This window comes from Haemorhous mexicanus, chromosome 11, assembly GCF_027477595.1.
Source record: "Haemorhous mexicanus isolate bHaeMex1 chromosome 11, bHaeMex1.pri, whole genome shotgun sequence".
NCBI classification, from domain to species: Eukaryota; Metazoa; Chordata; class Aves; order Passeriformes; family Fringillidae; genus Haemorhous; species Haemorhous mexicanus.
The window spans coordinates 15284443-15307571 of record NC_082351.1 but is presented as its reverse complement, the minus strand read 5'-3'; the positions used below and the strand labels follow the sequence as shown (position 1 = coordinate 15307571).

The 23129-nt window shown below is 44.4% G+C and overlaps 1 protein-coding gene across 3 annotated transcripts; it reads right to left on the bottom strand.

Moving 5' to 3' along the window:
• Window positions 1-456: 456 nt before the first annotated feature.
• On the bottom strand, window positions 457-22853 carry QRICH1 (glutamine rich 1). 3 transcript variants are annotated; one of them, XM_059856651.1, is made up of 11 exons: window positions 22735-22846; window positions 21689-21749; window positions 17885-18214; window positions 8567-9583; window positions 6082-6259; window positions 5335-5489; window positions 4895-5009; window positions 3446-3554; window positions 2940-3091; window positions 2164-2254; window positions 457-1393 (listed from the first exon to the last, which is right to left on the bottom strand). In XM_059856651.1, the coding sequence occupies exons 3-11, from the start codon at window positions 18191-18193 to the stop codon at window positions 1201-1203; spliced, it is 2319 nt and encodes a 772-aa protein (XP_059712634.1). In that variant the 5' UTR covers window positions 18194-18214; window positions 21689-21749; window positions 22735-22846; the 3' UTR covers window positions 457-1200. The 3 variants fall into 3 exon arrangements, with proteins under 3 accessions (XP_059712634.1, XP_059712636.1, XP_059712635.1); XM_059856653.1 differs by having other exon boundaries at window positions 22806-22824; XM_059856652.1 differs by lacking the exon at window positions 21689-21749 and having other exon boundaries at window positions 22735-22853.
• Between the last annotated feature and the right edge of the window lie 276 nt (window positions 22854-23129).

Sequence of the window (23129 nt, the reverse complement as noted above, 5' to 3'; positions counted from 1 at the left end):
GATCATGAACGATGCCAAAAGCTACACAGCTGTGTTAAAAACTGTGAAAAGGCTGTTAAACAGCAGGAGTAAGCCATATGCTGCTCCTGGAAGGCCTTTTCCCTCCACTACCCCTCCATCATGCTGTTGTTGTGATGCATTTGAAAAGGTGGAAAGAGGAGGATTTGCCTAGGGGTAAAGCCACAGAACATTAGGACAGTCTGATCTGGTCTCACAGACCCCATGTTCCTAGCCTGGCACTGAGCTTCCATCAGCAAGCAGACATTCAGGTCCTTCAACAGAAGTGTATGCCCTTCTACCTTCATAAGTTGTAGGGGTGAAAGAAATCCAGCAGAGTTGAGCTGGAAAGCATGAACAGGGATGAAAACAACCAGTTTGCATACTGATCTTTGTATAATGACCCCCCCACCCTCACAGCTCACTCTTCCCCAAATAAAGACACATTGTTCAATGGCATGTTGAAAAGACGTGCTCGTCATTCTTAATAAACAACTAGAGTAAGAATACATAAGAGAAACAGGGTGGTATCTTTATATGATACACAAGTGTATGTTACAAGAATTCCAACAGGCACAGAAGCCTCAAGCTTTAAGGCCTCAATGTTAGGCCAAAAAAGAAGAGTGTGGTAAAGTTTGTACTTTTAACATCTAAAAATGTCACTTAAAGGTCTGAATAGAAATTGTTGGTTTGTTTTTTTTTTTTTTTGTATAAATCATAATTGCAGTTCACTCTCTCCTCTTTCTTCCAAGATAACAGCAAATTAACGTCCAAGCACAAGAAAAGAAGATGCCTGCCTCTCCTCCACTGGCTGAGCAGGTCCATCCATCATTCTGTGCCCTCTAGGCTGCACATGCTCCAAGGAGACAGAGGCCCCAGCCAACCAGGCCAATCCTGTAGTTCATGTTTTCTACATCATAAAAAAAACCCAGAGTCAACCAGCAGCTTTCCACAGCTCCCAGCTTGCAGGGGATATGCAGCCTCCAATGGTTCCAACAGTTTGGTGTGTTGGGTAGGATACACAATGGGTAGGTTTTCCTTTAGATTCTTTTAAAGAGAAGAAGCCTAAAAGGGCTTCATAACTACACCAATAAAAAACCAAAAACTTAGGCATCTCCTTTAGTGTAAAAGTCTGTACAATTTCTCTTTGCTTGTCCCTCCCCCATCACCCTGCCCCACCCCATCTGAGCCACGAAGGATGCCTTAGTGCATGGTGCTGGCATTAGCCACGGCAAGAGCTTCCTGAATCTCTCGTATCACCAGGATCCGGGTGAGCATCTGCTCCATCTGCTCTCTGCTGATCGGCTGGATGGAATACCAGATTGGGCTGTTGGGGGCCACCACTGGCTCCGGTGTCAAGTAAAATGTGTCATTCCGGCCTTTCACACTCTGGGGGCTGTGTGAGGAAGATCAGAAATAACCAGACTAACAAAATGTCCTGGAACAGATACCACCACTGTCCTCACCCCAGGCTTCACAAATCCTGACAGTGAACATCTGGCTGATGACACACGAAGGTACAGAGATACATCTAGGGGCAGCATTCATTCCAAAGTTTTAGGACATGCCAAGGTTAAAAAGCCATGGTGAGGACTACAACAAAGTCGTTTTTATCTCACACTGGTAAGCATAACACAGACATGGCTTTAGGGGTCCTCCAGAGTGAAGAAAGGATGGGGTATTTTCACATTCAGGCTACCTGCAGATCCATCTGTGCAGATGAACCATTATATTAAATTTCAGAATCATAATAATTTAGAGATTAATCCTTTAAGGCACCCTCCAATCTCCATAGCAAGTCCTTCTTTTTGTTCAGAAGCTAGTTTGAATAGGACCCTAATCCTACCTTCAGTAGTGGATACTTCCAGATGACTTGCAACTTACAAGCAAAAGAACAAGGTCGTGTCAACACAGCAAACATTCAAGACTAAGAGCAGCCAGTTCACAATCAGGATTTGTCTCTTAAATACCCCAAAAATTCAATTTACATGCCATCAGAGTTAATCCCGTTCTCTCACATCAGCACCCCTCTCCATTTAAGTAAATTTATGGAAATATAGAAATTGTGTCAGTGCTATCACACAGCACCGAAAACTAGGCCAGGCACAGGGTGCAGCTCCCCAGTGACAGAAGACAAGCACCATATACACGGACGAGAGCTCTCACCATTTGAAGAGGTAGAAGTCATACAGCTTTATCGGACACCTCAGGGGATTCTCTGGATTCTCGGTCTGCTCTGCATACATGTCATCTGTAACTACAAACCAGCCCCCCAGAAGTCTGTCAGACACTCTGTGTAAACACAGCAACCGAGCAGCACCTTTGAGCCTCAACACTGCAGCACCTTGTCACCATACAAGAGCTAGCAAGAGACATGTGGCAGAGGCACCTGGCTATAAATGCTTAAAAGCATTATGCAGAGCTTGCTATATCCTAAGGATATTGAAGATCACAACCCATCCATATCCTTCTTTCCATTTCTCCTCAACCAGTGTGCAAAATGAGGGAAATATCACTACTGAGACTGCAAAGCCTCAGTTGCATCCTGTGCTTTTAAGAGGATAGATTGTACTTACATAGGAATTCTTATGAGTTCACATGAATCAAGGTAAGAGAAGCCCTCCCAAAGAATTTTCTCCATCTCTTCATAAGCACTTACACCCAATAGTTTCTTTGCCCATAAAAAAACAAACAAACAAAAGTAACAAAAAATTATCCTTAGTTCTTGATGAGTCCCACATGCCTCAGGTAAGGTATGTCCCCAGGGTTATGATTAGAAGGTACTATCCTCTCTTGGGAGAGAATGCATGGAAAACACATACTGCCAGGCTACAGGTAACTGGCAGAGCCTTGGATTCCCTACCTGCAAACATCTCCAGGTTCATCCACTTCTTCAAGCCCAAGTAAGTAAAATACTACCAAAGAAACCTCCTAGACACTACCTTTCTGTCCAGTCTGGTGCATGCCTGGAGCCTTCATATAGCGGATACTCGTGCTTTTATCCTTGGGATTAGAAGGGTTCTTCTTGGTCTGCCTCAGCACCTTGGAGAAGGCCAGCTTCATGTGCTGGTCCACTGTTTTCAACAGGAAGTATCTGAGCAGCAAGAACAAAACACAGGACATTCAGAGGCAAGCAAGGGACATAGCCACAACAGCAAGGTAGTGATCTTTAGTCATCATGAGCAGGGTGAAGTTCAAACCAGCCACTGGGCTAAGGACTCTTCCAGCAGCAAAGCATACAAAAGCCACGGGTTAAGTCTGCCCCCTACTAGCTCACTTCCTTGTTATACTGCATCTTCTTTGTCTGATGAAGCTACAAGTAGGTTCTGTGTGCAACCATTTGAAACTTGTGATTTTGCCCTACACAGTGCGGCAGTTTCACACCAATCCTGTTAAGGTCTCTGAAGTTCTTTTATTCCCCAAGATTCCCTAAGACCTGAGTACTTACTTTGTATTAAAAAACATCAGTGTAGTGAGCAAGGTGGAAGGGGAGTGAGCTCCAAGCTGCTTACACTCCCACAGCATCTCTTCTGTTACATGACTGGAGAGGATGTAACCTGCAATAATCACAAGTCGGCATCATGCCAGGGGACAGACAAAACATGAGCACAGGCAGCATTTTACAGTCTCTAAGTACTGGATAGCATATAAATCTTAACAGAAGGAGAAAGAGGATATTCTCACTAATGTCAAGATTCAGTGCTCTGAAAATAACTTTTTAAATAGCAGGTACATTAGGAAACACTTGTACATATCTATCAACCTCTAGCTGTGGAGAGTATGCTTGTGCAACATGCCTATACATCCCAGCCCATAGAGAAAAGAATATGCACTTAAAAGCTTTTAATTGTTGGCTTGACTCCAATGCAGATGCTCTTAATCCAATAATATGTGAGAGCAGGCAGGCCAGTGTAACAAATCAGTTCTTGGCCCTGTGCACAGCTTCAGTGAGCACACAGTGCCAAGTGATGTATTTGGACACATGAGCAATCCTTTGATTCTCAGATTTTTTTTTTTCCCCTTTGTGTAGAAGAAAAATACTACACTCCAAATACACAGATAAACAGAAAGACAGCAGTATGAACTCCAGGGCTTGTGGAATGTCAAAGCACTGATCAAACAGCCAGACTGAAAACAAAAGGATTCCAAAACTCATGGTGCCACTTAGCCACCTAGCCTGTAACATCAGCTACTTTACTGAACATAAGAATTAATTTCTGCACTCACGTCCAAACATATCAAAGGGAATGAAGCAACGAGAAACCAGGTTTCCATGCTCTGAAAATGCAATTTTTATCTAGTTCTCATACAGTTCTCTGTCAAAATTTGTCTCTTCTGGAACTGCCTCCTCCACCCCTGTTGCCATGATCTCCTAAACATAAGGTTGAGCTGCAACTGACTGCAGCACTGGAGGCTTTATTCACTCATTGTTTTTTCCTTTCACACTCAATTGGTTCTGCAGACAGTATCCATCTGGCTACATGGCACTATGATAGTGCTGTATTATCTCCCAAAGAAACAATACATATTAGAGGCAGGGTGTATTACCACTTCAGATGAGGAAACCTGATTCAAATCAAGGATCAGCTGGCTGCCAAGTAAGCCAATCTTATGACAAAGTCATAAATATACTACAAAGTCCCCACAATGTGCCTTCTGATTGATGACAAGTGACAGACAAATAATGCTCAATGACAGTCAGGGTTAGAGTCTGACAACTGCAGTAACCCCAGCATTCACTGCAAACATCACATTTTTCTCCCTGAGCAGCATTAGCTAGCCTAGGGATGTTACATACTTCAAGAAGGCTTCTATTCAGACTACACTCATGCTGTAGGTTCAGTTTAAACATTCCAAGCTCTGGAAAGTTTTAAAGTTCTTAAACAATAGCCCTTACCAAGAGGTGAAACACGGGGCTGTATGTCCTTAAGAACTTCATGCAGCCATTCAGTGAACCGAATGTAGTAGAGATCTGAGAAGATGTCATCAACTCGGCCATTTTCAAAGAGATACTGTAAGAGATCACAACACAGCCCAGTACAGGGGGAGCAAGTGTGTTCCTCAGACCAGACCTCATCCCTTAGGATTTATTATTTTCACTGTGATACTGAACTCAGTTATTCACAAACTTAACTCACAGACTAAAGCATTGCCTACACTAAGGACAGAAAAGTCATCTGATGTTTTCAAGGATTTTTAAGCAAAGAGAATTTTTTTCTTATAAAATTGTTGGTAAGCTTAATAGAAGCCACAGTCTTTATTTTTATAGCCAAGAGTACCCCTACACATGCTGACAACATGGACAGTTCTGCAGAACATAGAGCTGTCCCATCCTACCTTCTGAATACACAAGAAGATATAGTAGAGCACATCTGGATCATAGGGTTCACCATCACCATTCCGAGCTTCTCGTGTCATTAAGCACAGACCATAATTCAGCTCAGCCACAGCTGAAGAGATGAGATCTTCCTGGAACCTCAGCAGCTGACGCCCTGGAAAAACAAAACAAAGCTATATTATTTAAGTGATAAAGCCATATTATTTCCTAACATTTCAGAAAAGATTTTCCACATTTCCATTCTATCTGGCAGGTCCAGCACTACCTCATTCTCCCAGTAAAGTAAAGCAAGTTGAAATAAATCCACATCTTAGGCTCTCAGAAATAATAAAAGATAAAACAGGCAAGAGTTTGATAGGAAGATCCTCTGCCCTACCAAATGCATGACTATTGCCTTCTTTCACCATGTCCCCAGTGAAATGCTGCCCTGCAGCAACAGGAAAACAGCAACTCCGTGACTGTTCTTCCAGCTTGGACAGACACTTTGTCCATGCACCACAGCCATGCAGTGTCCTTTTCTATTGCTATCAGCCCAGGTGCTCAAGGGGGCTCAGCACAGAGCTAATACATGTTCTGTGGCAGTGGGAATACACAATAATTAGTGCTGCAGAGTAAATTAAAATTTAAATTTAGGAACAATCACTGATTAAACAAAAGGGTTTTCCAGAGCAGCACACACATAATGTTTTAGCCACTCCTAATCCTACTTGAAAGGAAACAAAGGCCATATTGTCAATGGTACTTACTTCCAATAGGTGCTAGTCTATTTTGGGCTTCTTTTTCCAGCTCTGCATTCTTGGTCTGTGCCCAGCTTTTCCACACTTCAAGACCTTCTTCTGGCTTCAGAGAGTTAGGAAGTAGAAGTTCAGGTGAAGTCTGCGGCTGTGGCTGTGGTTCAACTTCAGCAACCTGAACAGTTTGAGCCTATGAAAGAAAACCCTTTAGTTTATATACACACTTCAACACGCAACAGCTGGACAAAAACCAAGAATCCCACAATACCTGTAGCCCCAGGATATCAACCTTCTACAACACTCCCAACAAGAAATTAATCCAAGGAATGCAACTTTTGCTGTCCAACCTGAATTGCTCACAAAAAAAAATATTCTACACTCCAAAAACTCTTTCAGTTTGAATGGAGAAATCTATCTTTTCAGCTCACTTGTCACTCTGAATCACCACTGAAATCCATCTCACTACAAGAGCAGCCCACACAGACCACCAGCCCTTGAACAGGAAGGTGGGACCAGCTTTATCACCACTGCTGCTGCACACTTAGACTGCCCTAAGGAAGGTCCTGGGTACAATCACATGCCATACACCACTGGCATCCCTCCCTATCCACATTCTCTTCTTTAAGCAGTACATAACTGGCACACAGAATAAATACATTCTGCTCTTAGCATAAATCATAAATAAGATTAATTCATTTGTAAATGGTATAAAGCAGTAAGACTAGAACAGAGCATCAAAACATCAATTCAATTTCAATGCAATGTTCTCAAAATACCAAATACTACTAATGGGGACTAGCTATTATTGTGTGAAGAGTGACTGCATGACTTATTACAGACCAAAGGCATCTTTGGATGCCTTTCCAGACCCTTTGGAAATTTACTTTGCAGTGGGACCCTAGGTCACCAAGAATTTCAATCTCAAACTGAAACTTACTTGTCAGGCAACCAATAGCACCAATCTAAAACCTGCAGCAAGCCCTTCAGCCGCACACACTCTGCATTTGTCACTACAGTTCTCAAGTCTATGCCACAGAATCTCATTGCTACCTCAATTAACAGCTTTACAGACCTTAGTCAAACTCACTGGTACCCTGAATGTTAAAGAAGTAGCAATTCTTATACCAAAACAGTTTTGCTTTTTCCTTCCTAAGAGCTACTCCAAAAAGCAGCTTTTCCTTTGATACTGCCAAGTGCCAATATTAGTGGAAGTTGCTCTGACAGTACTAGAGACCATGGCATAGGAAAATAGCATAGAGATTTTAAAAACCTGTACCTTACTTAGTATAAAAAACCAACAGCTTAAGAGGCAAAGTCTGCAAGAGTCTCAGACTGGAGCCTTTCAATTCCCTCTGGCTGGCTTTTAATTCTCTGCATCAGCTCTTATTAGCTTGTTGCTTATCACCCCCTGCAGCTGCAGCATGTAGCAGAGAGACTGACTGAAAAGGCCCAGCTTTAATCAAGGTAGATGGCAACTATATTGTGAAGCAAAGCCTCTCTCTGCCTTCACAAGTCCAAGGGTGAACTGACACCTTGTCTTTGTAGGAGCCAGGACCGATCTTCTGCTCTCCTCCAGAGTGCTGCCACATTACTTTCCAGAGAGCTGAAAGCTTTCCAGAGCCAACTCCCTCCATCAGCCCAAACCAAGGGACAGTCTTCTGCACTAATCTCACAGACACCTTTGTCCAGTGTGAAGGCTGGACATGGGCTGACGTAAATCTGCTGAACTGGCACATGCTTCTTAACAAACCTGTATTTTTCACAAATAGAGCAAAATTGCTGCAACTTGCCCAGATCCCTGGAAGCACAATGCCAGAGGACAGCACAGGGCAGGCAGGCAAATTGTTTCTCAGCTTCACAGTTTTGAGAGGGTCAACTCCCACAAGTGTGATGTTCACCTCTAGTAGCTTTATTGCCCCCCCCAAAGAGAGAGTACATTCCTCCTGGAATTGTCTACATATTTAGGGAATTTTATTTTAAATGCCTTATGTATCCTAAAGCACACTTGATCCAGGAAGTTGGCTCACAACTAGTCAGATTTCAATACTTTACCCGGGCACCGGATCTGCTGTGGACTCCCATGTCCAACATAACACAAAGTAACCGATCATGACTAGTAGATATTAGCACACCTTATTTGGCTGCAATTATCCCTGCCTGTCCACTGCAACCCCTGGAACAGGCTCAGGAAAATACTGCAGATCTCAGAATACCTGCTATGAAGAGTCTGGCAATCAGTACGTATATATTAATTTTTAACACTAAGATCAAACGTGTACTTTCTTTTCAAATGTTTCGAATCCTATAACTATGTACCAACATTATCACATGAAAGTCTTATACCCATCAGGAGTCAAGTGCCCTGTGTCACATTCAGGCTTCTGGGACAGATGCATCTCTGCTTTCCAGACACCAGCTGTCTGTTGGCATGCTCCCTCTCCAAAACATTTGTAAGTTGTTAATCACCAACTGAGACCAATAGGCAGTTTTAACTTACTGAGCAAGTGACTTGTAGCTGCTGCTGCTGCCCCTGCTCTTGTGGTGTGGGCTGCTGCTGTTGCTGCTGTGGGTCCCATATGTGCACTGTCTGTGCTGTATTCTGGTATGTCCCTGCCACAGCCTGCACTGCCACTGGAATGTGGATGTTGCCATTCATAAACTGTGCTGGAAAGATCGAATTAGCAAGAGTCTGCACCACTTCCTCATGAGAGTTCTTCACTACTGAAGTACTTCCCACCATCTTATCCTTATCATCTTCCAGCTTCACTGTAGCCAGTGTTGTGGGTGAGCCACTGACGTGGACGGCATTGTAGGCCTCCTGAGGGATGGCAATGTGAGTTATGTTTTGCTGCTGAAGGTCACCACGTGGTTGAGCAGAGTAAACAGGGATGGTCCACGTCTCTCCAGTGGGGCTAGTAATGGTCCCAGTGGCACTGTACAGGTGGGCACTGTCCACTGTTAACAAGTCTGGCCTTAAAGAGACATAACTTTGCTGCTGGCCCTGAGGAATGGCCAGCACTGTGGCAACTGGCTGCCCTGAAATAGCATACGATACAGTAATAGGCATATCCACTTTACGTTTCTTCACTGGCTGAAGGACACTCGCAGAGCTGATCCGCCTCTCTCCCTCTCGTGGAGAGCCTTGTTGAGAAGGTGGGGGAGACAGTGCCCCAACTGTCTGGATCTGGATCTGCTGGCCACCAGTAATGGCCTGTCCTGCCACAAGCTGGGCCTGGATCTGCTGGTGTTGTATGTGTTCCTCCTGTAGCTCTGCAGCCTGGATTTGTTGGGCAGTCTGCACATGCTGCACTTGGATCTGAGCTGCCTGCAGCTGCGATGGGCTGGGGCTCTGAAGAGACTGACTCTGTATTGTCTGGGATGCCTGCTGCTGTGCCTGGCCTTGGATCTGCACCTGGACCTGTATTGGCTGCTCCGAAGCCTGATGGACAGAGAGCTGTGGAGAGAGCTGCTGGGCGGAGACCTGCTGCGGTGACTGCTGGACCTGGACCTGAACCTGCAACGACACCAAGCCACCAGTTAGAGATCAGCAAACACCAGTGATTCAGCAGAGATGGTCTGTCACTCAAGATCTGTGCTCCAGGTCTTTTATGTTCACTTTTGATTCCATGTATTAATCCACTAGTAAAGATTTCAGGAAAATGCAACCAAGTTATTCTAGAAGTGCCTGGTTGATAACAGTGATACAGTAGATGTGTTTGCTCAGCATTGCACATGACTCTCAGCACAGACAGAACAGCATGTGAGCTACATCTCCACCCTCAAAGCTCTATGGGCCCAAGCCAACAGATTCCATCCTTGGAATCCAAGAGTCTTCAAAACTATTTGCACTGCTAAAATGTTACTTTAGCACAGGTCTTGCAATATCAAGACTTAAAGGTCATTCACATTACAATCACAGGAGCTTGCCTCATTCTCAGCACGCTCTAAAGATTGCTCTGCTGCTGCCCACCCCAGTCCCAAGATGGCCACAGGATCACGTGCTGGTGACAGGCAATAAGAAATATGGGTAAGTCGAAACCAGCACTTGGCTCTTTCCTCATAAAGCACAGGAATATTACTTTGAAACCTATCATTAATAGTAACACTACTCAAGTGGGTGCCAACACAGAATGTGGCAAGTTCACCCTCAATCTTTGTCATGCATTAATGGCCTATGCTACAGCATGTTTTGTAAACTCTAGAAGACTTTCTTTGGCAATGATAATTAAAACCAACATTTTTTTCATTATTTACTTATTCCATTTAATACCATTTATTGTCCAAACTACTCAGCTGTATTTTCTAGCTCATGCATTTAGACAATACTGAATAACATAGACAAATCTGTGGACTTGACTCCCAACCAGTTCCTTTCATTGGGGGGGAAATCACACCCTCTCACATTAATGCTCATTTGTCCAAGGTCTGGCACAATACCTAGCAGCAGTCCAGCAGCACACTGTAAGCGAGCAGTCAAAGGTAGACCCCAGCACAAATTTCAGGTCCCAACAGCTTCATATCCCTTGTCCAGACACTTCTCCACTTTTCATCACATTTACAGAGACAACTTGTTACATTTGCCTTGTCCTAGAAGTGATACCTCAGGTATCTGCTGATACCTCATGACCATCTGCTTCTCTAGGCTTCATTAACACTTCATCTTAAGGGAAGCAATTAATTACTCAACACCTCTTTCTGAAGCCAACATGGACTTATTTAGTTGCAAGACTAAATGTCTTCCTACTCACAGTTCTCTCACCTTTTTCTACCTCACTTCCTGGATCCAGGCAGACTAATGCAGCATTTGCACAGAGACAGCACACTAGTCAGCCAGACAATACCAAAAAGAACTACAATGCAGGCCTGCTGTGCACAAAATCTCACTTCCCAGCATCACTGCTAAGAAGTCTTGAAAAATGTTAAGGACACATTTACAGCCAATTAAGAGTTGCTAAGGAAAAAAACTGGGTAGCAAAAAGCCCCACTGGCAGGCCAGATTTATAAGTCACCTCCTGTTAAGAATTAATTTATTTCCAGGAAGAACAGGGTATAGTTCCTTCTGGGAACTCTGTGCAGTATACTGTAATCCAGATGACATGGTGACTCTATAATAATTACCTGCAAAGTAACAAGAAGCATGTGACCTTAAGTCAGCAGGACAGTTTAAAAAGCTCCATCAATGCGTGATTTGATCAGGCAGTCAAGTGAAAAATATTAACTCACCTATGGGATGTTTCCTCAGTTCTATTTGATATTGTTCTGCCCTGGAGCATGAGTACTGCATTGGGCGAACAGGCCCAAACATGGATACCAGGTAAGAAAGCCAGTTGTAATCACACCCCTAAGGCAAGAATTCTCCAAAATATCTCACATTAAAAATCACTAATATGGTCTTTACTATTAATTTAAATCCTTGTTCAGAAGCTTACCTGCAAGGCAAAAGCCAAAGATTGAACAAATTACATGTTTTATTGCACTGATATTTTTGGTCTCACACAAGAAACATATGCTTTATGTGCTATGATTCAAAATGACGTTAAGAGGCAAATGTGTAAATTGTCCTGTGCTTCTGCAGTGTTTTCACAATTTGCACAGGTTGACTGAGAGCACCTTAAAAGAACCCCCACCTTCTATCCATATAAAATTTCACATTACAGTTCCTCTGAGTGCTGTAACATATATACAGGAAAGACCTTTTTTTTTTTTTTGCTAGCAGTAAGAATTCAAAGTCTCCTCCTAAGCTGAAACAATTTTATCACACAAGCACAATTAGAAAGGTAATGGAACTGGTTTAAGAAAGAGGCACTGTCATCAAGAGGCACGGTCTAAGAACAAATTTATCAAGACAGCATTTGCTCCCTTCTGTTCTTGTAAACAGACTGTTTCAGTTTGAGGGAACATCCCCTGATCATCGAGTCCAACTGCCTGACCACTTCAGGGCTGACCATAAGCTATAGCACGTCATTCACAGCACTGCCTAAATGCCTCTTAAATAATGACAGGCTTGGGGCACCAAGCACCTCTCAGAAGCCTGTTCCAGTGTTTGACCACTCTCTTGGTAAAGAAATGCTTCTTAATGTCCACTCTAAACCTCCCCTGGCACAGCTTTGAGCCATTAACCATTTCAGAGCCTGAGGGCAGCTTTGAGCCATTAACCATTTCAGAGCCTGAGTCTACAGTGTTTGAAAGTCAGCAACTTCCACCACTTTCAACAGATGAGCAGTCATACCCTGAGGCCCTTCAAAACTCCCCGAGGACTAAATCTTAACTCCTACTACAGAGATGTCTTGCTACTGCTTTAGAGTCCACCCTGCTATTGTTAATACCAAAAGAATGAGTCCAGATCCAAACAATATGAAGTCAAACTCCAGAATCACTTGAAGCTCTCCATGTTCCAAACTGCAGACATCAGGCTCTGACTAAAGAGTGGTCCTACTTAAAAAGATATTGGAGCTCTACCTACCACACATTATACATCCCCTGTGAATTACACATCCATTTTTAACAACTGTATCTTGGAGCAGATCCCTCCCTATTTTCAAGGGGGTTGTATCCAGGAGTGCTACAAGCACCCATTCCAGATTTACAGGCTTTAACCTAGTCTGAGACCAGAGGCTTCCTATATTGACCTCATTGTCCTTTTTTTCCTCAGATAGCAAGTTAGACAAAGAATTACACTCAGCAGCAGCAAACTTTATAAAAGACTCTGTACAAAGGGGAATGTTTTAAATTTATAGGCTAAGACCAACAGGGGACTTTAAATCTTCATTTTATGCTGAAGATTAAAGCAAAAACATGTTATGCTGGCAATTCCTGGGTTACCGGTGCAAGAAAGGAACATGCCAAGTTACCAGTACTGAAATACTATTTATTGCCAAAAGTCTGGATCCAACAGCATGAAATAATCACCTCCCAGCAGGCTACCATGACACAGAGAAATGCCTTTTCACCATGAAGTAGCTGGAAGCTGGACCAGAAACCAAAAGCATCAGAAATCAACCCTGTATCATAACAGGAGAGTAGAACTAAATTCCCTTAAAGGAAATCTTCTGTCACATCAAGCCCAAAAAAAATATTCTGTCCTGAACTGAGCAAATGCAAAGAGTAAATAAGTAACCCTAGGACCATGAGAACATCTGAAGCCTGGTTGCCTAAACTTTTTTTCCTAATGGCTGATAGACAAACTTTCAAGTAGGAGTCTTAACATGTCAGCCCTGTGTGGATTCTCTGCCCAAAAAGGAATCGGACTCAGTTGTTTCAGAACAGCAGTTCTGAAACAACTGAGATTTTCTTTGCTTGTTAATTCTTTCATCTGCAGACTGACTGGATTACCTAATATTTCCTAAAACCTAACTCTAAACGAGCACACAGAGCAACTCTTTCCTGCATGGATTTTTTTATATGTAGCCTTTCCTAGAGTACCTGACAGGCTCTTAAATGCATCTCTTCACAAAGAGATCTTGGTTTCTGAAGCTGTATTTAAACCAGCAGGCAGTAGTACACACCAAGAGCAGATCTCCAGAGCGAGACTGGAGACATATTAACATGTCCAAACTATGCCTTTCAGAAGACTATTTCAAATTTAGTTCTAATCTTGCCCACCAGCCAAGTTTGACATCACCAAAACACAAGACTGCATCTTACAGCTTAGTTTCATCTGGAGGGAACCCCAAATGACAGGCTCCAAACCTACAAGAGGTAAGAAGGCTTCGGCAGGTGGCCAACTTGCTGCAGGAAGTATGCTCCAAATGCCGCCAGAAGTAATGTGGGTGCATCTCAAACTTCCCACACAAAGTCAAATATTTGGAAAAAAAGTTAGTGAGAGCATGAGAAGAGTAATCTCAGGTTTTTTAAGCCAAATTTAAGGACAGAAGACTTAAAATACAGTTCCCTCAACAACAGTCCTAAGCTAAAGCAAGTCCAGCTCTAAAAACTAACACTGTAACAAAGAGTTCCTTCTAAAGTTACACCAGAAATTGTACAAGCAAGTACAAAACATATGAAAAGTGTAAGTGAAGAGTAAGCGAAAAGGCTGATCAGTGAAGTAGAAGGAAATATCAGAACTTGTTATTTAACTACTTTACAGGAAGTCCTTTGCTATCTAAGTAAACAAGGTCTACGGGAAGGGTGCGAGTCAGCTTTTCAGAACAACTGCCAGACTGACTCTCACTCCAGGCTTTTCCTCTGCTCATTCATCAACATCAGAGAGAGAATTCCATCAGCTAAATTAGGCCTTGGGTGTGTTTAAACAGTTACAATATCAAGATTATGATGTCAAGCTGTACACTGGGGAGGGATTTAGGTCTAAGACAGTTAAAACACATGAACCAAGGAAAAACAGCTTACCTCTCCAACAGAAGAGTACTTCCATATACAAACAGATGCTACCTCAAAAACACCACTCTTGACTATAACTAGTGTTTGAATTGTCCCACTCAGCCCTAGCAAACGCTAATTAATACTTGCTGCTACACTAAAATCATACTGGCATGTTTTTCAAACGTAAGCAAATAGGAACTCTACCATCAAGCTAAACTTCAGAGCCAGTACAGAGGCAAGAGGAAGGTACATCCATCAGAAGCAAAGGAAAGATGCATTCTGTGCAGAGCCAGAGATGAGACTTTTTTCTAAGCTATTTAAGGGCATCTTTCCCTGCCTTGTGTCACTGATAATGTCCAGCCTCCTATAAAGGTCTGAAGTCACAGAATAGAGTGAACAGTAAACACATAAGGAATTGAGCAATTAGAAAGGCACAAGTATTAATTAACTGAAAGATATTTTACACAGGCATTCAACCATTCCCCATACAGTTCTGTGATCTTGCTCACATGTAGCAATCTCCCCTCAAGCCCTCCCCAAGGAAATCTTGCCACCTAGACATCAGACTGTTCATAAAAAGCTGAAACTGAGGATTTTCTCCACACACACCATAAACAAAGATACTTTCTGTCCTCTGATATTCTTTCAGTTAAAGCTTCTTGGGTAAGAGGCACAAGAAGTTCACTGACCTCCGCAAAAGTACCATATTTGGGAGGCAAGCAGCAATTAACACCTCACGGGCACCATCAATTCCATGGCCTCTATGCACAGGACCAGCAAGCAACAATCTCAACAAAAGCAGAGCTGATAAAACACTTCCTTGACTGGAGCAAAACACGGACCTTCCCTGCCACTCCCTGATGCATAACAAGGTATGACAACTTGACATACTAAACTCCTTCTCAAGGTCACTCATGGCACCCCTGTGATACTGGGTGTGGAAGGAGCTCCAGGACACTTAAACTATAGCAATGACCAGTGTACATAACCCAACAATTGCATCCACTCATCCTATACAATAAACATTTGATAAGACTTTGTTGAGCCTTGTAGGCAAGAAAACCTTAAGGCGACAACTTCTCCAAAGAGCAAATTTATCTTTCTAGAATAACTAAAAGCAGCAAGCAGTGACACTCTGTCTTTAGTTGTTCACAGCAAGTAAAATCCAGGATGAAACCTAAGCACTATCTCCATGATTGTAAGATCATCAGCAGCACTTTCAACTGTGAGGTCATCTGACTAGTCAAAGTGTTAGTCACCCCCAGCAGCACTGTCACACTGCCAGACATAAGCACAGTCATTCAAAGGGTCTTCTGCTGACTTGCAATTGGATTAGCAAGAACTAAACAGATTACCAATTCAAGTACCAGGATGACAAGTTTAATCAAAAGCCAAGAGGCTCCAGCAGACGACCAAAATTCATCACAATACAACACAAGCAGTACTGCAGCACAGAGAGCCAGCTGGAGCAGGTGCACTGCTATGGTGGAACACCGTCACTCCCCAGCACCACAACAAAATCCAGCTTTATCCAGCAGATGAGCTCTGCCACTGCTGTCACAGCGACAGTGCAGAGATGAGGGAACACTAAATCATGAGTTTAACATAAACTATGTCTCAATAAGAAACCCTGAAAAACAGAAAAACACTCTTGCAAAGGGGTAAAGACATTCTTCTCCACCCTATTCTTGCAGAAAAATGAAGATAATTCTGAGATAGCTGCTCAAATACACCTCATTCAGCTGCACTGCTGCTACACAAAAGCTGCAGCCACATCTACTACCAGATGAGCAGCAGGGTAGGCAATTCAAATAGTAATGATGATCTGCACAAATGGGAAAGCAGGTATCTAAAAGCAGAGGCACATCAGAAACAGGGAGAAGAGAGTAGACAGCATTCTTCAGGAAAATTGCTGAAATATTAATTTTCATGAGAAGCTTTTCATATTCAGGGTGCAGGTCATTCAGTTCCAAAATCAGAAACCAGTCTCTGGCAGCAACTCTATGCTTATTTACAAGAAGGTCAGGTTATTTTTCTCTGGAGCAAAAGATATATGACCTCCCTCCCTATCTCTGTTACTTGCAAGGGTCAAGCCTGAACACTGGGTAGTTCTGAAATGAGGCAGCAAGAGTGAGAGGGGGAAAAAAAAAAAAGATTCCTTTTGGCTTTTACAATTGGTTTGGGGGCTTTCCACATCTTCAAGGCTGAGGCACTCAAAAGCCAACTTTCCGAGCTCTTCTGCTGCTGCAAAAACAAACTTCTTCCAGAAAACATACTAGCTGGCAAAACCAAACCGAGTCTTGATCAGTTTTAATAGCATTGTGCAGAGATCCAAGTCATGCCTGAAAGACTTCAGGTTTTTGTTCTTCAAAAGCCTTTCAACACAAGTCACTGTAGGGCTACAGGTTACAGAAGTCTCAGTTAAGCATTCATTTACTCAATAGAGAGTAATTGGAGACAAGTTACCAGTGAAAGAGTTTTGTCTTTGCTGTAGGATAAAAACACACAAGTGAGCTGTTGACACAAGACTAGTGCACTGCAGCAAGTACACACTACCTGATCTCCAGTCATTTGTGACTCCATACCCACACTTGTTGTTCAAAAAAAAAAAAAGAGCTTGCAGCTTTACATTCTGCTAGAGAAACCAGAAAGATTGATATCTCAAGTGTAGTGTATCAGAATTACAGCTATAGCCAGAGTTCAGCTGTTTCAGCTGAGTAAATGCCCTGCCACCTATGAACCCATGAACTCTTCAAATTACAAAATGTACCTGAAGGCAAAAGTAATTTCCTAAGTTATAAAATTGTTTTTTTTTTCTCTGATAGTGGATTTGCTTACTTAATACTTCATAAAATACCTAATGTAATATCTACTTAAAAAAAAAAAAAAAACAAAAAAAAACAAAAAAGACAACCGCTTCCACTGTGCAAACATATAATCTACCTTGATGCATATGCATCCTTTAGAATTCCTTTCAGAAACATATCTTCCCCTGGTTCATATCCTACAGTTGACTGTCTTGTATTTCCCCCTCACTTAAAAGTCAGTTCAAGAACAACTTTTAGAATGTTCAAGTAAAACTATTTAAAGATTATTGATTTTATTAAGGGAAAAAAACTCCTTAAGGCAAGCTCCATCCCACAGCCACCCTGAACAATCAGACAGTCAGAGGGGGCTGGTATTTATAGCAGCTTCAGAGCACAAGGCTTCTGCAGTTGTGTACATGCCAGAACTGTGACCGTTTCTCCAAAAGGTGACACTACTCCATTGCTATGTATGCGGCTCCTCCTACAGCAGGGCTGGAGGGAGGCACAGGCAAGAGAGCAAATTTACTATCAAATTCCTTAAATGAAAGGGAAATATTGCTGTCCTATATGAAGATAATTAGCTCTTCCTCTTAAGTACTTGTCTGAGGCTTAAGGTTAGACAGCAGCTCTGAACACTACTCCATCATGGCATGTCATATATACATTCAGAGATTATTTCAGATGCTTACCTGCACTTGCTGGGGTTGCTGAACCTGTATCTGCTGCTCTGGCTGAGTTTGTTGCTGGATACTGGTTGTCACAGGACAAGCAAGTTCAAGCAAAGACCCAGCCACCTCTGTGCTGTCCGTGTAAATGCAGTTGCCACCCTGCTGATACACCATTGTGGTGGTGGCTGTCTGTTGGAACTCCTGGAGAGCTTCTGGCCCCTTGGAAGCAAGGGAGTCTAGAAACTCCTTCATCCTGTGCTGGGGGATCGTTCGCGCCTTCACACGGATGTATTCTTCAAAGGAAATGGTGTTCTCCAGAGAATTATTCATATTGCAAGGTCCTCAGGGTTCCTTAAGGAAAGAGAAAGTAAAAGTGTTAACTACAGCACTCCCTTGATGAAAGGCTATTCTTAACTCCAGTAACTAATCTCTTATACCAAGTATTGTATGAAAACTGGCAAACATGCACAGCCAGATGCCCAAGACAGATGCTTTAGTTTTGAGGCACTTTGTGCTACTACACATTTCTCAGATTAACCCCTGGCAGCTCAGGGGAGTCTGAATGAAACCCAGGTGTGACTCCTCCTTCTCCCAGAGATCACTGCCATGTAAACTCTCCTAGCTCTGTACTTCACCCAGACCAGGCAAGTCCTGTACCAGACAAATCCAGTCGCACATTCCATTTGTTTGCAGCATGCACTGTTAGCGAGAGAGGTTCAGAAATCAATATCTGTGGCCCTGCTTTGCAGCCGCAGAGGTGGGAAACTGAGCAGTGTGTTCTATCAGGCCGTGCAGTTCTATTCTAGGCAGCTAATGGGAAGCACAACAGAAGAGCAACAGATGTAGCACTCAGCTCATTGCTATTAGGACTAGGACAGCCTCATCGATCTGAACACAGCAAGCAAAAGGAGAGCGCTGGAATCGAGATATTTCCTCAAACTGAGAGCTACACACATGAAGAAACAGAGCTCTGGAAATGACAAAGGCAACTGCAGCATCAGTTCTTGATGTCCTTTTAATATAGGAAGAGGTTAACATGAAACATGCCATGTGTGAAGACAACAGAAAGACAGAAGAATAAGTTAAGATGATCAGGGCGGAAGTGAAAGCAAAGTAAAAAACCACCACCACCAAAGATAAGTCCACCTGAGAACGTCAGACAGCTCTAGGGTATACTCTGACAGCATTCTTCTCTTATTGACTTATCTTGTTTAAACCCACAAACTGTTTTTACAGTGAGTATACTGGTTATTTCTAAGGCACTAATTAGCCTTGATAGACCATAAATACATTTGAGCTATAACATCACCACATACTGAGACAGTTGTGAAAAGATGTGAAACACCACAAGATCAGGACTAGAAGAGGTGATTCAGCACTACAAATTCAAGCTACATAAAGGAGGAAAACCAGACAGACATCACTATGTACAATATGACTGTAGGTGTAAAGAGAACAGGTACAAAAACAGAGCTTTATGTATCTTTTCACAATGATTTAACAAAGTAGAACTGAGACAGAGCTATGGTTGAACATAAGGCTGCAAAAGCCTGTGTGAAAATAGGAGTTAACTCTAGGCTTTCATTGGCACTCACGCTACTCAAGTCCAGTGCCAGTTATCACCAAAGCCTGGCAGAGCTGAAGCAAACACCAACCCCTTCTCACTGTTATGTGACAGCAGTCCAAACATACAGTTTTTGTTTACATGGAGGTTCATGGCTGGTGCATTGGACCAGGCTCACAAGAGAAAAAAAACTAATATCAAAGGTAACAGGAACACACATGAGGTAACTTGTGCTCTATCTATGGTTTCTGAAGTCTTTAAGACGTATTTGTTGCTGTATGAGATGTCTATAGAAGATACTCTTACAATATGCAGCATGTTTAGTAAAAAACACCAAATAATGGTGTTCACATAGCAAATCCAACAGCTCTGCAAATATCAGCATACAGAAGCTCCTGTAGAAGCCACATCTGGACAGAAAAAACATTCTTTCTGAGACACCAATCTGACATTTTCAAACCAACTCTGGGTGATAGAGCCAGTAAGACTACTCACTTCTTCAGGAGCTACCCAAGAGTACTCTATAACTCTACAGCACATATTGCTAACCCCTTCCCAGGTAACCATATGCCCAGGGTGAAACCAAGGGAGAACAACAATGTTAATGCATCCACAGGGACTCAGGACTCAGAAAAGACCTACAGCAGACACACTGAAACGTGTTTTGCATCTAACTGCATGATGCTCCATTATATATTCTGAGGATGGAAAACAGATTTTGAGCAATTAACTTGTGCCAGTCTTCTACCTGGAACTTTCAAGTATTTGACTTAAGTACTACAGGGAGGCTTTCAGAAGAGCATCATCATTCTCCATGTCCACCCTGAGGTACACTAGTAGATACAGCTTTGAGAGGGAAGACTCTTCTGAAGAACAAGCATCACAGATGCCATGCTGGGATCGCAGACATGAATGCCACAGATGTTCTTTGACAACAGGATCCCAGACAGAAGTGCCACAGATGCTCTTTGACAGCCAGCTGCTACTAAATTGGATGGGCTCACCTCTCCCAGGTGCTCTCTTCCTGCTCCTGCATTGGTTTTTAGTATATTGTAACAACTCAGGGAATAGCTATAAACCTTCTGTTGATCTTGTCAGAGGAGAAAGTAAGGAGGTCAGCAGGGCCACTATTCCTAATGGGAGCTGTCAGCCCTCACTTCTACTTTTGAAACTCCAACCCTTCTTTCACAAGCTACATCATTCTCCTCTGTAAGAGACCAGAAGCCACAAGACACCCAGAAGCATAAGCAGCAGAGATCCACCACCAAACAATCACCAACCTCTTCTGACCACCAAGCAAGCACTGATTTCTTAAATACAAATCCTTGACCCTGCTCAGCTGGTCCATTTCAATTAGTTCTTGTTAGCATCAAAATCAAGAGTCTACTAGGCCAGTCTTCCCCTACTAGTAAATCTTCCTCTCTCACAAGCTGTCAGAATAAATCTCTTTCCTTTCTTCTATCATGGGAAAAAAAAATTCCTTTACATTTTCTTCAAGTGACTATACTAAGAGCCACTAAGCTGAGCCCCTGCAGTATTCAAAGTGCCAGGCATGGGCCAGAGCCCCACCATGCCATGAGGCTTCTGTTCCTGCCCCAGAATAAGCAGCAAGATGTTCCTTAGGTTTTCCCTACAGGTGCAGTTACAGACTCTGTAGGTAAAAGTGTCTCTCATTCATATCAGTTTTAAGGCTGCTTGAGATTATTTAACTAGAAGCACTGAACCACCCAAAACTGCTCTTCCCAAGACCCTGTGCAGCAGTGGAGGTACCAGGTCCAGAGAAACATTCAGGAATGTAATGCTACACCACCAGAAATTTTACTTATTAAAACTAAACCAACCTGCATTTATGGCAGAAAATCTCTGTAAGGCTCTAAGGTGCATTCTACAGGCTTTTGTAGGGCAACACATACAGCTTGCTGCTGCACTCACTACTTTTAGTTATTAAAGCACGCTAATTTGTGCATTCCATTTACCCCACAGACACACACACTGGAAACTGCAAACATCCACCCTCACTGGATCTCAGCAGCATGTTTTTAATATTGCATTTTAAAATTTAAAAAATAGCATCTAGGCAATAAGTTTCTCCAATAAAAGAAGATAACTCCTCTCTGCGCAGCATAACTGCATTTTTTTCAAGAAGTAAGTTCAAGAAATTCTTTTAAGATTATGAGCACATACGGTTAGTTGATAAAACTTAGACTGAGGTTACTGAAAACACACACACAACTTGCAGCATGTGGACAATCTGGACTCACCAGTCACCATGTTGCATGTATTTCTGCTGCTCTTGTCCTGAGCTCTTAGACTTGTAACGTTCTGGAGAAGACAGAACAAAGAAGCCCTTTCCATCCCCAGTTCCTCTTTCTTTATTAAGTCATTTTATTTTTAATATGTATTCCATTAAGAAAAAAAAAATCAGGAAACAAAGATATGATCATCCACGCAGCTAGCAGCTCCTACTGAGGAATTGCAAGATGCCCAATTTCTAACCATCGTATCCCTCAGCCTGGTGGTACTGAGAACGACTGTGCGAGCACATCTGTCACAGAGCGCCGTGCGGCGACAGGCGCGACACGGTGGGTAACACCGGAGTTACTGGCACACAGAACTTAGAACAAGGCAGCAGCAGCAGTGACCGCATCCAGAGGCAACCCCCCCGCCCCCTCCCTCCGCAGGTGGTGGCTCCCGGTGATGCCCCGAGAGACAGCCGGGGACGCTACGGACCGCTCGGCCACCCAGCCAGGACGAGGCGAAGCACTGTATTTAGGCCCTAAGACGTCGGCTGCAGCTCAGCCTCGGTCCTGCCCGAGCGGGGACGCCGAGCCCGTGGGGCTTCCCCCGCCCGCGGGGACGCGGCACTGCCCCAGCCGCTCCTGCCGCCTTTGTCTGTCGGCGGGGCGGCCGGGCCGGGCCCGCAGGCGGCGCCGTGACACCGCCTCCCCCGCCCCCCCCGGCAGGAGCCATGTCGGGGGCTCCGCGAGGACGGGGCCGCCGAGGGCCGCGCACAGGCCGCGCCTTCCGGTGCCTCGCTGCCCGGGCGGGGGGGGGGGGGCGACGGGGACGCGCCCGGTGCATGGGGGGGAAGAGCAGGGGGCGCGCCCGCGCGGGCCGGGAAAGCGCGCGCGCGCGCGCGGCAGGCGGGGCCGCCCCCTCCCCCTCCCCGCCGGGCCCGCGCCGCCCCCGGAACCGCCGCCTCCTCCTCCCGCGCCCGAAGGGGGGCCCCACCCAGCCCCGACACCGCCGCGCACTACCCCGGCCCGCTGGCCCGGCTGCGCCGCGGCGTGACCCGGCCCCGCCTCACCCCGGCCCTGTCGCCGCCGCCGCCTCGGCCCCGAGTCTTTTCCCCTCACAGCTCCCTGGGCGCCATCTTACATTCAACCCCCTGCAGCCAATCACTGCGCTGCCCCAGCCTCGCGAGAGCGCGGCTCCCAAGCCCCGCGAGAGCTCAGCTCCTAGGCCCGCCCCGCGCCTTAAAGGGGCCTGGCCACGGCGGGGCGCGGGGAGGGTGCGGCCGCTGGGGGGCGCCCTGCGGGGAGGGGCGTGCGGCCGCGGGGACACCGGAACGCGGCGGGGACACGGAGGAACAGGGACAGAGGCCGCGCAGTCGGGATACCCGGGACGCCACCAGCACCGCGTGGCCACGGAGCGACGCCGGCCGAGAGGCTCCACGCGGCCGCCCCGCTCCTTTGCGAAATG

Excerpts from the sequence above, each read along its gene's own strand:
- QRICH1 (XM_059856652.1), bottom strand. The coding sequence starts at position 18,193 with ATGAATAATTCTCTGGAGAACACCATTTCCTTTGAAGAATACATCCGT. Across the intron at positions 5,490-6,081 it reads TAGACTAGCACCTATTGGAA|GGCGTCAGCTGCTGAGGTTC; the intron begins GTAAGTACCATT and ends TTGTTTTTCCAG. Across the intron at positions 2,255-2,939 it reads GCACCAGACTGGACAGAAAG|TTACAGATGACATGTATGCA; the intron begins GTAGTGTCTAGG and ends GCTGGTTTGTAG.